The sequence below is a fragment of the Uloborus diversus genome, chromosome 6 (genome assembly GCF_026930045.1).
Source record: "Uloborus diversus isolate 005 chromosome 6, Udiv.v.3.1, whole genome shotgun sequence".
Classification (NCBI taxonomy): domain Eukaryota; kingdom Metazoa; phylum Arthropoda; class Arachnida; order Araneae; family Uloboridae; genus Uloborus; species Uloborus diversus.
Window position 1 is genome coordinate 141,409,506 of NC_072736.1, and position 18,186 is coordinate 141,427,691.

The window sequence follows — 18,186 nt, forward strand, 5'->3', positions numbered from 1 at the left end:
ATTTATGCAGATACTGCCATTTACCTGCACATGGCAGTATACGTTCTAAGCTTTTAGTTTTAAATGTCTTCCTAATGCTTGGTGTAGTAAGTACCTTTAGTGGTCAAACTTATTTAGGAAAAATCTGAATAGCATGTGGATTTGCATGAATAAAATCATGCGTTTTCAGTCCGCATTTTTTTTTTTTTCAACATATGCATCTAGCATTCTCTTGCCTGATAAGTTTTGTCTTTCCTCCCTAAAAAAAACCTGCCTGATTTATAGGCTGAAAGTATTTCCATACCGCCGTAGAGAAATGTATTTTATTCGTCCCGCTGAGTCCATTTTCAGACTCTATTCCTTGGAAAAGCTATTCAAATGCATTCTTGAAGATGAAACAAAAAAGTCTTGAAATTTGAAAAGTAAAATCCGATTTGAAAGAAAATGCGCATGATGTAATCCATTTCTATTGAAAGTGCCTATCTCTCACTGGATATAAAACTTAAGAGGAGTTGAAGAAATCGCATTTGTACGCAGGTGAGGCGAACCATTTTTAAGACGTAGTAAGGTTGGGAAGCATTATCAACAGCAGCGAAAGTAAATACATAGTAACTATAATATTTAAATACTAAAAATTTTTGCTGAACTAAATGATTTGCTTAATCTTAAACTACAACTTAACACTGAAAAAATAAAATTCTGAAATAAAATTATTATTTCGGTTAGGATGGAAAATAGCAAATTTCATATAATTCCCCCGTTAAATGTTTAAATATAAATGCCATTGTTACAAATTTTGTTGCCTTGTAAACGTAATGCTAATAGTAGTCATAATGAAAATTTTGAATCAAGGCTTCTCTGGAGCAAGAATGAAATTTATTCACTGACGTTGCTTTCTTGGTGTTTTTATTCTCGTCTATGCCAATAATCGATAACGGGGCTAAGTACAGAGACATACTAGGATCTTTATTACAAGTAACTTATACGCTGTGAACCATTCCTTTGCTTATATCTCAGCAACTAGACCACTTAGAGACTTCAGAATTTCATTAAATGATTTTTTAATCTTAAGGTACAACTTAACTCTAAAAAAATGAAAATCTAAAATAAAATTTTGTCTGAAAACGAAAAACTTTAAAATAACAGATTTTTTTAAAAAAATACTAAGCACTTATCATAATGCATTCAAAAGTATACAAAAACTTTTGTGGGTCAAAAAGAACAATTTAAGTTTTTCTGTAGTTTTCAATTATTCCAAGAAAAAGACTTCACAAAAAAAAAGTGCGCTCAAGTCATTTCAAGCCGAACTTTCCCATTAAGAAAAATATGCATGCTTCAACACTCAAATTTATGATTGAAAGCTAGATAATGATAAAACATTCTCTACATGACTTGAGCCGCACTTTTCTTCGTTTGAAGTCTTTTTTCTTGGAATAATTGAAAACTACAGGAATACTAAAAATTGTCCTTACTGACCCAGAAAAGGTATTTTAACCTTTTGAGTGCATTATGATAAAAGCTTAGTATTTTTTTAAAAAAATCTGTTATTTTAAATTTAAACTAAGAAAACACTTGTTATTGCTGATATACAAATTTTTCATTAATATAACAAAATGATAATGGTTATTTTATGTATCAGTTCATGATATTATATATTTATTGCTTTACATAATATAATTGTTCTCGATTCTCTTTGACTATATTGTTCTCTGCAAATATATTTTTTTTTATTATTTAAAATTTACAGTATCTCTATTTATACTACTTGAAATTTATTGTCAAACCTTTTTTGGGGGTTATGAATGTTTTTCATGTATGCATGTTCGGAAGTCTGACCGTTGGATGTGCACACTCCAGTGAATGAACATATTGTATTGTTTTTTAAAAAATTTCTCAGCTTTCAATTTTTTTTCTTGGATGAATCGGCAACAGTAATTATTTTCTGTACAATTTTTAAAATAAAACGAAGATAAAAAGAGCATTTGATTCTCAACTGGCTAGATGTGTTTATTTTACTATGTTGGGTTTCTGAACACTTTTCTCATCCGACTACCTTAATTTAAAAAAAATGCTACTCAAGATTCAAGTGAGATATTTTTAATTTAAACTAAACTTTATTTGTATACACGTATTTTATTATATATATATATATATATATATATATATATATATATATATATATATATATAATATGAAAAATCCTTGCTAGGCCTTTTCCATAATAAGTTCCGTTCACTTATATGTCAAAGCGTATGAGTCACAGACATTATTTATTACACACTTAAATGCTTCTCATACCATATATGGTTATGTTCTAGGCTCAGCTGTGTTTTCCCTTAAAGTACCTACCAGACACCCTTTTTTCCCCTCCAGACTCAAACCAGCCTCTGTCTGCGGTGCAAAGCCCAATAATATTTCGTTATTGCAATCTGCTCCTCCTATATAGATCACGTGAGATCACATGATCGAGGGTTAATTATCTGTAATCTTTTAATAATTTTCCCTGTATAAAAATCGTGGCACAACTAAACAAGTTGATTAGTTAAGAGAAGTTCCTGCTGGTATATTCTATGTAAAAATAAAGATGTTGTGGATGTAGATTTGTCCTCTTCCTACGTGGTAGATTATCACGGCACAACACTGCAACTTACGAAAATCAAGATTAGTAATAAGAACCGAGCAGCGGTTCTTACATATATATATATATATATACAAAACGCATTAGTTTTGCATGACGATTTTTTTTTTGTTAAATTGAAAAAACAAACTTTTTAATTCATTTTGACATGTACCCTAAACGTTTTTGAGCAAACATGTCATAATTGACACACTATTTTAGCTACGTAACAATACAGTTGTCCTCTGCCAGAGTTCAATGGTTGAAACTCTAAACAAAAGACAACTTTTCCAACAGTCAACTATAGTAAACGCATTTAAAGCATTTAAATCTACGTTTGAAGACAGAGCTTGGCAAGTTAGTAATATAATATTATATCGGCAGTTTCTATGAATTCTTAAAATCCGAATTTTCAAACTTTTAACAATGAGTTTCCATTTAAAGTGCGAATAACAACCTGAATAAAGCAGAAATTATCACGAAAAAACAGCATGCAATTGTTTCACGGTCACAGTAGAGCCTCTTCATCAGTGCAAAAAGCTCAACCCACAATAAGAAAATACTGTAAGAACTTGTTTAGTTATTTCATGACTTTCTAATTGCATGATGAGCTTTTTGAACTGAAGCATTGTACCCTTGATATAGCTATATGTCGCACTTTCTTCATAATTTGTGTTTTATTTTCGCTCTTTTTTTTCACTTCAATCGTATTTAAGCACAAAGCTTGAGTACTATTCATTTAAAATTCTTTTTTTCTTCAGATGTCCAAGATCCATGTGAAGAAAAACAGTGCAGATATGGTGCTCAATGCAAGCCGTCTCTAGACGGGGTCACATCTGAATGCGTCTGTCCTGAAAAATGCACAGCGTATGGAAACAGTCGAAGTTCCAGGGCAGTTTGTGGGACAGATGGAAAGGACTATCCTAATCATTGTGAGCTGAAGAAAACATCTTGCCGAGAGATGAGACCATTGGAAGTTAGATTCATCGGAAGATGCGGTGAGTGTTTGAACAATGAGTAGTTGATTTTAAAACTACAGTTTAAAAAACTACTACCTCGTTTATCCAGGTACAATTTTGCAGCTTTTAAAGAATGTGCAATTCGATATTTTTAAACTATGACAGTGTGAACTACAAGTACGCGGAACATTCGCATTTTAAGCAATAAGTTACCGCCGTTAAACCAAAGCTAAGGCATAACTACTTGCAGTTTTCCGAGAGCCCGGTTATTACATCCAGTTGCTGCTGTTTCATCCTTATTGTGGACTCATCCGTCCACAATAAGGACGAAACTGCAGTATATGTATGTACCAAGTTTGTATACTATGTAAATAAATGATTGCCGCTATATTAAGGTTTCAACTCTAGTCTGAGTGTGCGTAGTAAAACAAGTTTGAAATTTGAGTATGATGAGAGCATTGGTGTAATAATATCAAGTGAAATTTAAAGGTGCAATTATTATCAACATTTTTAATGAAATTTCCCAATAATTTGCTCTTTTGTGTTATAGTATTTAAACCCCAATTAGAGGTGGTCTTCAAAGGCAGTTAATTATTGATTTCTCTCTTAAGACAGGTTTATCACGAGAGATAATACAATTTTGAAAAAAAAAATTATAAGTAGTTCTGAAGGTGTTTTATGCAGTTTTCAAGTAGTATAAATTTAAATAAGTATTTTTCCACATTTTTTCAAAATAAATTCATTGCTATTTAAGGCTCTCAAAAAGAAAGCAGCAAAAGGAGTTCTGCTTAAAAATACTTGTTTTAGAAAATGATATTGTAAAATTTTGAAAGGTAGCACCAGGTATCTTTGCATAAGATTAAGGCAAAAACTATTGATCAGAACTATTTTTGGTATAAATCTAGCCCAGATACGTAAATTTATAATGATCCGTCACATCATTTTTTAGAAAGTGTTGGCACTAACAATTTGAAAACATTTCATATTAATGGATGAAAAGCGTATGACAGACTAAATCATTATTCCTTCTAATTCTTAAGAAAATACAGTTTCCGCTGCTAGTTTGTACATACAAGACAATATCATCAAAAATAACGGTTGAAGAAACCTTTAATCATATTTTTTGAAATTCATTTTATTTCTAAATAGGATAAAACAGCATTTTATAGCAGTTGTCTCCACTGATAATATTTTTTCTTTGTTTAATGAACCACAATAATAGCACATAAATCAACTAGTACTGACATCACTACGAATAAATCAACTAATTCATTTGGAAAATATGTTAACTTCTTAAGAGTTTGACAGAAGTCGTTAATACATTTACAAGTGAAGACGTTTGATATGATAACTCTATATCAATCAAATCGTTCAAATAAATAAATGTTGACGTAAATCAATATTACAACGAACCATTATGGTGACAGTTTGTAGCAAAGATTTTTTTTTTTTTATTCAGATACTAAAGAAAAATATTTGCAATTTTTGTTGCATGCCACTCATGCCCTCAATACATGAAAAAGCTATTTGAGTACTATTAGCCGAGTAACAAAAAATCGAGTTTTCTATTACATAGGAAGAAAAGTTCACATAACGGAATAATTTAATAATATGCACTTTCAAAATCGTATCACAGGGTTGGAATCGAATTTTTTTTTCCACCCCAGCCTCTGCAGTGCTAGCCAATACAATCAATCTCTGACAGCTCTAACTACAGGACTCAGGCCTTCTGAATGATGGTTATGGATTGAACTAGGAGGACTTCTAAGACTTAGGCTGGGCTTCGATCAATCTTGTCCCTCGAAATATGCCATCAGCATGAGACAAAAAAAAAATAATCACAGGTTGCCTGTTTGACAAATCGGTCGTCGTGCTTAAGAGTCAACATGCAGCAAATGCCTGCCTTCCCGAATTTCTTTGTCGTTTAAACCATAGATCTTCGACTTAGTGAAAGGTGATATATGATACTTGTCAGCTGGGTTAAGAAAGGGGCAAAATTCTCGCTAACTTTGCAAAAAGTAAGTGATGTTTATTCCGCCGCAACAGTAAATGATTTTCTGATTGTGTGAAGATTGTAAGAAAGGCTTAAGTGAAGCTCTTTGTTATTGTTGCATAAAATGATTTTTTTAGGCCACACACTTTATATATATGCATAGATTCGAACGACCAGTGAATAAATACTAAAGTGTAGTTTAATTTTGAAAAAATCATAATATCGCTAAAAATTGTTGCATTTGGCTAGTAAGTAAATCAATTTAAATGATATGTGGAACTTTTTTTTTTTCTTTTAATACTTGAAAGAAGTTTTATGATTCAGAGTCAAATTCTTTTTGGAAGAAAAAAACACTTCGAGCAGGTTAGCAAATATTCCCAACCAGTGAAAGAATACATCATTCTCTTTTTGGAAATGTATAGAAGGAAGCTATTACTTCCAATTTACCTGAAACATCTTTCATGTCCATTTTTTAGTACGGACAGCTAACTTGTTTGGTGGTGTTCATACTCTAGTCGATCTACGTTATGCAATAACAAAATAATAATATATCTTTAAAAAATCTATTTGCCTTGAGTTTTGGAAAAGTTCTTCATTTAACTCTGGCATTAAAGTTAGTAACGCGCTACATCTTTCTTACTTTTTTAGTACAGGTGTACCTTTCCTCTCACAATATCCACCCTTGAAAATTATGTACAAACACCATATCAAAACTTTACTGATCAGCTGTTCATACGAGCATCTGCATGAAATAAGCAAGTTCTAAGTCAAATCGAATGAATGTCTGTGGTGAGAGAGAACATTTTTCATCAATATAATCTTTCTTTGAGTCATAACCACCCATAAAAAACCACAACACGATAAATTTTACTTCTATTTTCGTTTAAAAAACCGGCACTGCACCAGATCTTGGTTAATTAACATAATCCGTCCCATTAATCCTGCAGTTTTCTACAGAGCAAATCACCTTAGTCAACTAATGTGACGCTAGACATTGGCGATTTGACACCGCGCCCGCTATACGGATGAGTTGGAATAATAGTGGCATGAGTAAAGAATTCTTTTTAAAAAAAAAGAGTTAAGCGGGGACTGGGGTTTTTCTTTAGTTCCCCTATTCAGTTAGATGAATTTGTTGAAGATAATAACTGAAACATTTTTTCTTTTTTCACTCTCGGAATTGTTTGCCGTTGAACCGAGAACGGTCAAAACAACATTTTTTAAAATAAACTGTAAATATTTCATAAACATATATGTATTTGGAACTAGCAAAAACAATAATAGAACATATTTCAAAAATCTTTGACGTACGTTCAGATCACATCCAGTGGAAGAAATGTGACTAACACCGTGGGAAAAAGTTTTTTAAAAAGAGTAAACTCTGCAACAGCGAATATTTCTTTGAAAACGGTAATACAGAAGGTCATATACTTTAATTCATAATTTTTCCTCCTTTCGTGTGTATTAATATGATAATAATGTAAACAAAAGTAAACGACGGTCATTTTGACCGCGGTTAGCCGTTCTGGGTATATTGGAAATTTGCATAGAAACAAAAAAAGATAAATGGATAAATTCAATTCTTATGAAAAGCCTAAAATTTTCAAACAGATATAAGTCAAAACCAAAAAACTTTGATCGCATTTCAAATTCTTTTATGGTCAAAATGACCGGTCTGGTCGTTCTAGTGTAAAGAACAGGGCACCACAATACAATGAAAATAAATCCTGATGGCACCAGAAACTATATAAATTGCGACAACTGTATTGCCAGATAGCTGACAAATTCCTTTATCTTTGATTTCTGTGCAATACTTGTTTTGTTTTGCAACATTGGAGTACACTTCGGCACAGATGTGGATCTATACTAGCAAAACGTCCTGTAATTACCCAAGTTTTTCATTAACGCCCCACCCCCCCAATAGCATAAATCAACATTAACCTTTTGACTAATGGACACGACATCAATAAATAAAAATGTACCAGGCAGGCAAAAAATACTACAAAATGTTGCCCACCAAGAACACCTCGTAACTTATGTCCAGGCATGAATTACAGAGGCATAAGTCAGCACCCAGGTCAGAAATGATTGGGCCAGCAATAAGAACTTTTTGCTAGGACGACCATTCTCAACAGTCCTCGCTTTTGATTTTCTTTCAGTAAAAGCAGAATGGCAATGCTTGTAATGAAAGTCATTTAAAGTCACTTTAAAACAATTTATAAGTAACTTTTTGTAAACTTAGATTCATAATGAAAATTGTATAAAAGATTTAAACACAAATGAGATACTTGAAAGCAATATTTACGCAATCCTGATTGCTTTACAGACTTTTCTGCAAATTCTTCAATTGCTCGGAACTTTTTTATGATGGCGTATGCCACTCTTATTCTAAGAGCGGAAACTATCCCATTTTTTCCTCATCCACCATAAGAGTTTCTCGGGAAAGTCTTATTTTCAAGTAAAGTCAGGCATCTTCTTTTCCAGCCTCCAAATCTTACAGATGACGTGTACTTTTCATACATATAACTTTATACATTCTATTAACCCGAGTTAGTACTGTTGGAAACTTGCTGTTGGGAGACTGTGGGTCAAGGAGAAATAGTTAAGAAAACTTACCTTTTTCAAAATGAGCACTTTCGAAATAAGTTTTGAAAATTACAGTACATAGAGAAACAATGATGTTTTCGAAAAAAAACTTAGGAGGGGGGGAATTTATTTGATTATTAAAAAAATTAAACGAAATAAATAAGTAAACAAAAGAATGAATGAATAAATAAATAGATGATCTAGCAATTATCGAATAAAATAATTTAGTTCATTCAAACAATATATGATTAAAATAATGAATGAATAAACAAGGGAATGGATAAGAAAATAGTGTTTGATTGAATAAATAGGTAAAATACCAAATGAATTAATAAATTGAACACATAAATTATTCTAAATATAATTGAATACGTAAACGAAGTGAATTATTTCACTTTGCCCCGTCCACTTGGCTCTGCATGCACTTAACTCATTGTACAAAACATTTAAAATAAAATTATTCTTGATAATTAAAATATAAATAATGCACCGAATATTAGTAGATCTCAATTAATATTTAAACTGTTGATAATCATTTTATTTTGCCCCTCATAATCTTACATGCAACCATTTCCGTTTATTTTTCTAGCAAACACGAACAGCTTAACTCTCACTTGACCGCAGTTAATGTTTCTTTGATTTTTGGATCTGGGCCTCTGCGCGATCCGCTATCCACCAGCCTCCGCTAGCGGGACCTACTCCTAGGTAGTTGCGTCCATGCTATACACACACGTCACTGCCTAAGAGGGACATGCTCATGAAGGTTTATTGCGAGTTCAATGATGTTTTTGTCTAAAAAGGATTGTGTAAACTCAAGAGAGTCGGGTATGAATGATGCCGAATTGAGGAGACAAGAGTCATTCACAACAAAACAAGAAACCAAACGAGTAGGGTTCTATCGCAACTCGTGTTTGGTAAAACATAATTTGAATCGAAGATGTCAAACTTCTTTTTTTTTCCCACTTCGTTCATTCCTACTCTTTGAGAAATAGGCTCAAATCTGCACTCAAATATTTCTCTTTTTTATATCCCTAATATTTACATACTAGCCGTATCCACACGGCTTTGCCCGTAGTAGAAAATTAAAAGGTCATTTGGTTCGCCTGTATATTTACAAATAATGGATGATGACTTTCTCGCCAATTTGCTATGTTAATATGCTCGCCCATGTTACGGTTCCACGTTATGATAATTTTGTAATTTACTCGTCCACGTTATGATAATTTGCTCGGTAAAATAATCTTGAAATTGGATTAGAAAAAGAACATAATCGAATTTTCGAAAAATCACTTCGAGGTGCTCAACCCCTGGCTACAAATTAATTTTGTGCCAAATTTCGTGAAAATCGGCAGAACGGTTTAGGCGCTATGCGTGTCGCAGAGAGACATCCGAACAGAGATATAGTTATCCAGACAAATTTTGAGCTTTATTATTAGTAAAGATGAAGAAAGAAATGTTTTTTTTCTTTTTTTTGGGTTTGATTGTTTGTTTGTTTGTTTTCCTTTCATATTTGGAAATTTTAAATTTATGCTTACTTCATGGTTCTATGCAACAAAAATAACACCTTATCAAAAAAATTGCTTACCGTAAGTCGAGCATACAAAACTTAAAAATAAGTCATCGTATCAACACTAAAAATTCCACACGAATCTAATACATCTGTTTATTTTGACCCTTATCTATTATTGTGTTACCTTAATAGTTATTCAATTTTGTTTATCGTATTAATCGATACGATAAACAAAACGAACAGACAAAGAACAGAACACACAAACAATATGAAAGTCAAGAACCATCATTATGTTTCTTGACTTTCTTATTACTGTTATTTTGCTTGCAGTAGTAATTTTACAGACAATAAGTCTTATTTTCACTTTTTCAAGACCATTTATTTTTCAAAATTTCACAATTTTCACAGAAAAACTAGTAACTTTCTGTCAAGTATTCAAATGTTTGTGAGAACAGTATGCGCTTTTCACAATGTATCATGTAAATCATATGTATACTATTACGTACTCCCTTATTATGCTGAGAGAAACTGAAGGAGAAATACGGCTGTATTAGCCGTCAAGTAGACCAGATGATGCAGAAGTTTCTTCAATATGAACCGTCTAGCCGTCAACATTATTGATTTATAGCCCCTTAAACCTCCTCAACTGTTTAGTATAAATGTCTTCATCATGAATTCTCCTCGTTACAAATATTCTGAAGTAGAATATGCATTTTGCAGTTTGAAAACTTAGTTTCCGTACAGTTGTAAAATTTTTGACTCACAGCTGTGCATACACAATTTATAATTTATTACACCAGTTTCTTGAAATAATTTCTCTATTTACGAATTTTTTACAGTAAAGTATTTTAAATTACTCCTTAACTAATTTAGTTGTTTTAATAACAAATGCAGAACTTTTTTTATTGAGAAAATTCATTGAATAACGGAAAGTAAGATTGTCTGAGCTAATTTCTCAGGCTATTTAATTTTTAGACCATTGCTGTATCTTTAATGAAATGTTTTATTTTAAATATTAAATCATACTTTTGCTCAAGCGTTTTTCAAAGAGTTACATATAAATAAAGCAATGATATATTACAATTTAAAAGTATTTTTTTAAAAATAAACATAATTTTAAACCAAATGATAAGACTATCACCCGTTCACAACAAATAATTCTAATCTTCACGATAGTTTTACTACATTATGGAAGTGCAAAATAGATAAATGAATTTATGTGATAATACCCTATCACAGTAGGCTATGCTACTTTGAATGTTTTTTATCAGACAGAGGTGCCCACGAAAAAGAAGACTCATGGTTCAAACTACGCCAGTGGCATTTTTACTGTAGGGGAAGTTTTAGAGTTTTTTTTTTTTTTTAAATCTCATTTTAAAGTCGTTTTCTAGATGCAGCGCCGCATAGCTTTCGATGGGGTGCCATTTCCCTTGGTTGATGGGCACCGATGCATTAGATCATATTTTGTACCTAGCCCCAATGTCTTGGGAATTCAAAGTCGAAACAGAATGAACATCAAAAGATTATAGATGGCTGCAAAACGTATCTTTCTAGGAAAAAAAAATATCTTTGGACAAAAATGCATTATATTTAGTTTCTGATTTTTCCGTAATGACTGGGAACATGTTTTAATTTTTAAAATTCGTAGCTTAACTATATTATGTATATTTATTGCCAATAATTATGTCTGGAAATATTGCTTGCAAGTAAAAGCTTTTTACTTTTGTTCGCATTGTTATCACATAACCACGTACTTAATAGTTTCAAGTGTCAGACCTTGGGAAATAATTTGAAATTAATGTCCCCTGTATTTCTTCCAAATTCTTTAATGTACCCTTTTTTCATAATTACTGCTCGACTATTTCATTCAACTTTTTCATGTGTCAATCCTTGGATATTCTGATAAATATATTCCATTTTCCAATAATGTAAGTACTTACTTCTTAAATTTTAATTGAATTTAAAGTAGTGGAAGAACCATTGTATTTGGTAGTGGATAGGATAAACGTTTCAAAAACAAAACGAAACTGTGAAACGGCGAAAAGTCTATATCTCGTCATTTAGCTGTTAAAACCCCATATAATGTTCAATACTACTAATCAAACGGGAAAAAATCAAACATTTTGAATTATGCATTTTTGAGGAAATAAAATAATTTAACTAATTTATTCGTTTTTTTTATTTATTTTTATTTATTTTTTTCTTTTTCAAAATGATGCATATCTTTTTAACCAGAAAAAAAATAAAACCTTTTAAGTAAAAAAAACTGCAACAAAATATGTTTTACCGTTCTTGAGATAAATAAATTTTAAGCTTTTGTCGAAAATCGCAAGTGAGAAATGATGACCGGGTCGCCACGGGGGCCTGTATCTCGGCTCAGAAATATTTTAGGAGAAAACCAAAATATATGCCCTGATCTTATTTTTTTATGAGTTTTAACATATATTACATTCAAAAAATTCCAAAACTATTAAGGTAAGTCCTGGTTGAATCGACATGGATTGTATTACTCGCATTATTTTTATTTCTTAAACATTTCTTTTATAATAATTGTTAGTGATTCAAAAAGTGTATGCATGTTATTGAGACACTTTATACACATAAATGAAAATTCAAATGTCTGCAATGACTTCTTTAAATTATAAACCATACAAAAATATATATTATTATTTTTTCTGTAAAAAAAGGCTATGTGTGCTTGTGTATGTGTGACTACGTTCTTTATAAAAATCCACAGTTTACTTCGAATCTCTTTCAAATTTGTCAGAGATACTTTGATGATTAGGAATTCACTAAGAGGCATTTTCGGTTTTCCCCCCAAAAATACCCTCTATAAACCCTAAAATCCCCCTAGAGGGAGGGGATTCACCAGAAAATCTGTGAAATGCAATGTTTTCACCTATTAATAACAATGACATTTTTTTTTACTTCAGTAAATTTTTAATTTGTTGATGATAAATTTAAAACTCTTTCTTGATTTCATTTAACAATGATTGTTGAACATACGCCACTTGTCAAAACTCACTTGTCGAGATACAATGTGCAAATCCGGACAACCGCAGCTAGTACAGATAAAAATTCTTACTGATATCCAAAGGTTCAAGTCCAAAATGACACCCATAGTTCTTTAACATCCTTCTTGAAGACGCTCGACAGTATTGATTTATAGCCCCAATTGCTGTGTCAGCTCTCTAACATAAGACTGTGGTCATTTCGGGCTTCTTCCTAGAAGGAATTGCAGGAGTTCATGAAAAAAGGACGATCACTCTTTCGTAAGATTCTTAGGACCCCTTTTTACTCACTCTGATTGTCTGCTTCTTTATCCTCCCCTTTCGACTCAGATCCTCAATTTACTGAGACACGTGATGAGTTCGAAAGAAGGGGGAAGTATAGTTTAGAGATTTATTTATTATTATTTATACGTTGATTGTCTGTTTTATTTCTGAGTATTTTTATAATCAGGAAATATATTTTTGATTTAAATTAAATATAAAGTGTTTGTTAAGAAAATAATACTTTAAGTATCCATTATGATTTCAAAATAGTCAGCGGTGGGTGCCTTTTCCTCATAATAAGAGACTGTGTATTAGTTTTTAATTATCCCCACCCCCCTGCTCGTTTTACTCGCCAACCACCATTCGCCAACTGTGAGGTCTCCATGCCGCCAACGGCGTGTGACAATTGATAGTTTTAATGTTTATTTATTCCTGGATGTCAAAACCCTTTGACAGGATTGACGACAGGCCATATCAGTCTAGTCGGAAAGTAGAGGACCAGGCCTTGGGGGGGGGGGCGACACTTGCGCAAAAAGAAAGAAAGAAAAACGAAAGAAGAATGGGAAGGAAGAAAAAGTAAGAAAAACAAAAAAAAAAAAAAAAACTCTGAATAAGCGAAAACGTAAAGGATAAAATTTCTTTTAGCCAGAGTGTTCAGAAATAAATAAATGTTCTGTACTCACTAATGATAAGGAGGGTAAAAGTGTGTGGTGAAATAAACGTCGATCGTTCCGTACATGCAACCTTTTGCAGATATATGTATAAAATATTCTCCCCCCCCCCCTCTTGCCAAAAGAGTAGTATCATAAGAAATCATGAGAGGGTGTTGAATTGCGAATTGCGAATTGTACTTCTGACGTCAGTCTCATGTTTAAACTCTAGTGAGCCCGTCTCAATGTATTTTTACTCTCTTCCCATTGTCTAAAATAAACTTTTCATAACTTGATCGTTGATAAAAGGTAGAATGATCAAAGATTCTTCAAGGAATTGTCTTCAGACACTAGCCATAGCATTGTGAAAATACATTTTATTTTAAAGCTAAGTTTTTCTTCTTACATGATAGACGAAGATTAATCTTTATTTATAATAAAGCTCAAAGTCTCTCTGTCTGGAGGATGTCTGTAGGATGTTTGTAGGATGTATGGATCTCTGTGACACGCATAGCGCCAAGACCGTTCGGCCGTTTTTCATAAAATTTGGCACAAAGTTAGTTTGTAGCATGGTGGTGTGCACCTCGAAGCGATTTTTCGGTTTCGATTTTGTTCATTTTCGATTCCAATTTTAAGAACATTTTCCCAAGAAAATTATCATAAGATGGACGAGTAAATTACCAAGTTATCGTAACGTGAAACCGTAACATGCGCAAGCCAATTGGCGAGAAATTCATCATACATTATTTGTAAATATACACGCGAAACAAAAGACCTCTTAATTTTCTACAATGGGCAAAGCCATGCGGGTGCCACTAGTAAAGATAATAAAGCTGTAAGTCTCTCTGTCTGGATATCTGGATATCTGTGAAGTGCACAGCGTCTAAATCGTTCGGCTGATTTTTATGAAATTTTGTACAAAGTTAGTTTGTAGCATGGGGATGTGCACCTCGAAGCGATTTTTCAAAAAATTCGATTTTGTTCTTTTTCTATTCCAATTTTAAGAACATTATCATAAGATGGACGAGTAAATTACAAAATTATTATGACGTGGAATGGGAGAGCGAATGAACATAGCCAATTGGCGAGAAATTCGTCATCCATTATTTCTAAATATACAGGCGAACCGAATGACCTTTTAATTTTCAACTACGGGCAAAGCCGTGCGGGTACCACTAGTAATTGATAAAATACTATACGTTCATCAAACACTCTTATTCTAAGATTCATCTTCAAATAGCGCTCCTAAAGTAAATTGCAACGGGCAACTTGTCTTGGAGTTTTAGCACTGGCGAACAAGCTTTTAAGAAACCTGAAATTCGATGAAGTTATGAATCATTTCACAAATCAAAAAGTAAGGAAGGTTGCTTTAAAATAAGTTCAATACTGTGAATGTGCATAGTTTCAATATTAGAAAAATTGGTTTTGATGTGTGAATTTAAGTGTTGCATTTTATTTTCTTTTGTAATTAATTAGCAAACAGTATTCCTGAAATTAAAATTAGGATCGTTTGTGAAAATTACTCTTTTGGTATTTACTGTTGCAGCACTTAAAAAAGAGCTAATTGTTTTCTAGTAAGAAGTTTTTATTTTTTCCCTTATTTCATTTGTTTCCCTTACTTTTTTCTTTTTGGAGGAATCTAGGGGAGTGGAGACCCGGTGACAAAACTGACTAGGGGCCTGACTACGGCCTTGGGTTTAGAGGGGAGAGACAGGACGGAATAGCTTCCACCCAACACCCTACGAAAGTATTACACCCAATTGTACCTGTACTGACTTTATTTACTCCTTTCGACTCAGATCCGCAGTGTATTGAAACATGCGATGTATTGAAAAGAAAGTTGAAGTAAAGTTTAGAGATTTATTTATAATCGTGTCTGCATTGCTTCGGTGCTTTATTTCTTTTTTAAAAGTATCAGGTAACATACAGATTTTGAATTCCAGTTTTACGCAAAGAGTTTCTTCAAGAATAGGTACTTAGTACTACCACTGTGGATCCTAAACTTACTGAGACATGTGATGTGCTAGAAATAAGAAGAAAGTAAAGTTTAAAGACTAATTTTTAATTATATATACTCGTACATTTATTGGATGTTTTATTTCATAGCGATTTTGCTTACCGGGAAACATATTCTCTACTCAAATAACACATTAAGTATTTCTTTAGAAATTTATTTGAGAATAATTTAGTGAAACGATGCACTAGATAGAAGGGAAAAGCAATGTTGAAGTTTTTTTTTTTTTTTCAAATCTTATTTGAATTGATTTCAGGTAGTTCATTCCTTATTTACTTTTATAATTAGGAAAACATATTATGCATTTTAACTTAACATTAGAGTATTTCTTTAGAAGTTTATTCTAATAGTATTACTATTCAAAAGTACTTTAAGTACCGTTTCAGACTTTAAGATACTCAACGTTTATTTTCTTTATCTTTTTAAATTAAATACGGTACATTACAGTTTAGAATTACATGTAAGCAGAAATATAGCTAGAATGTATTTTGAGGCGCAAAAATACGCTTTCACGTTTGTTGATGGAGCTAAAATCATTTTAGAGGAAATAAAGGAAAGCAGAGTTAATTGTAATAGTAATGAATTCCATTTAAACACTACTGTTTAAGCATTGAATGGAAGGCAACAGGAAAATAAAAAAAAGAATTGTTTACTATTTTAAATTTCAGATTAAGAATACCTGACATTAAATATATATGCATATAAGCGCATATAAATAATATATCCATCTCATATTCTTATATTATAGTTAAATAAACTGAGTATTTTTGTGTGAATAGTTAAAAGGATTTATGTGCATCGTACTTGAAAGGGATAATGCCTACCTTAAACTTCAGTTCTTGGTTGATAAAACGAAGCTATAATTCTGTACCTCAGAGCCAGACTGACTTATGAATAGATTTTAATAAAGTGAAATAAACATAGCTATAACATGTTTTTTTTACGGACAAAATAGATACTCTTAAAATACTTTGGACGCGTCCCAGTCGATTTAGTTGCCCATGGAACTTGTTTCTCGTTGTGTATCAAGTTAATACTATTGTATTTGTAGGTAAAAGCCAAAATTTAAGAATTGCAGCTAAATAACACAAATGGTAAGGAAAGGTCGTCATACGTTTTGGGGCTATATATGGTAAAAGTAGTCATTGCAGATGCTGCTATGCAGCAACACTTGGAAAAACGTTTCAACAGAAACCTCTGTATGCTTTAAAATGTTCACTTACCCTTCTTTGCTTTTCACTGCCTCAATTTGTATTTGCTTGGTTGAGCTTAGGATAAATTAGTCTGAGTTTTCTTCATTCGTTTTTCTCAACTATCTTGTTAAAGGTAAAATCTTTGGTCGTTTTCTTTTTAATGTCTATTTTACATAATGTGTTTAAAATATTAATTTTTTTTGCATTATCCTCATCATCCAGAACTAATGAGTTTTTTTGTCTTGCAACAGGTATTCGTTAAACTACCCCTGTTGCATGTTATGAAACAATTTTTCCTAGAATCTAAGAACATTATTCATTTTATTTATTTATTTATTTCTTTTTCTGAAAAACAAAGTTTATTCACTATAAACATTTCAATATCTGTTTTTAACACTGTAATTTTCACATTTAATGTTAAGGCCTACTAGTGAATCCTTCAATTTTTGTGCATCTTTTAATGAAAGATTTTATCCCTTTTAATCCATCTATTTAGCACATTTTCTATTGTCTCTTCTTAGAAAAGAAGTCCATTTTTTTCGATAAAGTTGATTAATGGTAAGCCCTGTTGAGATATTTTTACAATTTATCTGACCATCGTGTTATGTATTAAGTACAGTACATTAAATTTAAACGTAAAATGATTTTCCTATTTTTTTAAGGAATGATTAGAGCGGTTTTTTTTTTTCTTTTGACCTTACATCTGAAAAAAGTGATAAAGTCGAGTATTCCATAATACTTTCCTATTTTCTTGACATTCTTGTGAATCATTGACGCTATTGATTTACAGCCTTAACCCTGATGTCATCTTTCAACAGAACTTCTTGGTGTTTGTTAAGTACCACTTTAGAGCTACTGACAAAGGTATAGAGAAAGAAAGTCGTGTGCCTTTTACAGTACCCACTGAGATTCAGTTTCATGATATTTGTTCTAGCCTTTCAACATTCTAATGAAGAATTCTGCTCAATCGTTTTTGTGAATTGCTATCACTGTAAATATTATGGAACCTTGCGAATAGAAACAAACTATTTTTCAGGAATGAAAATAATACAGCAATTTAAATTTATAAAATATAAAGATATATTTTTGTTTACATCAATGTAAAAGAAAGCATAGCACAGAATTTCTCCCCTTTTCTTGATAAATTATAAATCAGATAGGATGAAACAAACCCCATTTGTTATATATTTCAAAGATATAATGCTCAAAGTTTCTCTTTTCAGCAATGCATTTCCACTCAGTCTAACAGAGGACTAATATTTCTACATTTGCTTATCGCACAAATAGAATGAAAGGGCTACTTCTACATTTGAAGCAGAGCGACTCTCAAGCGTGGTTGAGTTACACTTTGACTTGTCCCGTGAAAACTTTGACCGGTCCTCGGAGAGATTTTTCTCACACGTTAAAAATGTT

At 32.0% G+C, this 18,186-nt stretch overlaps 1 protein-coding gene across 1 annotated transcript in view; it reads left to right on the forward strand.

Annotated features, from left to right (window-relative positions):
* The window catches only part of LOC129225012 (agrin-like), a 147,471-nt gene that overhangs the window by 39,232 nt on the left and 90,053 nt on the right, over nucleotides 1-18,186 (forward strand). The window contains exon 2 of the mRNA XM_054859559.1: nucleotides 3,358-3,594. Within this exon, the coding sequence (XP_054715534.1) occupies nucleotides 3,358-3,594 (237 nt within the window). The remainder of the gene's footprint in view (nucleotides 1-3,357; nucleotides 3,595-18,186) is intronic.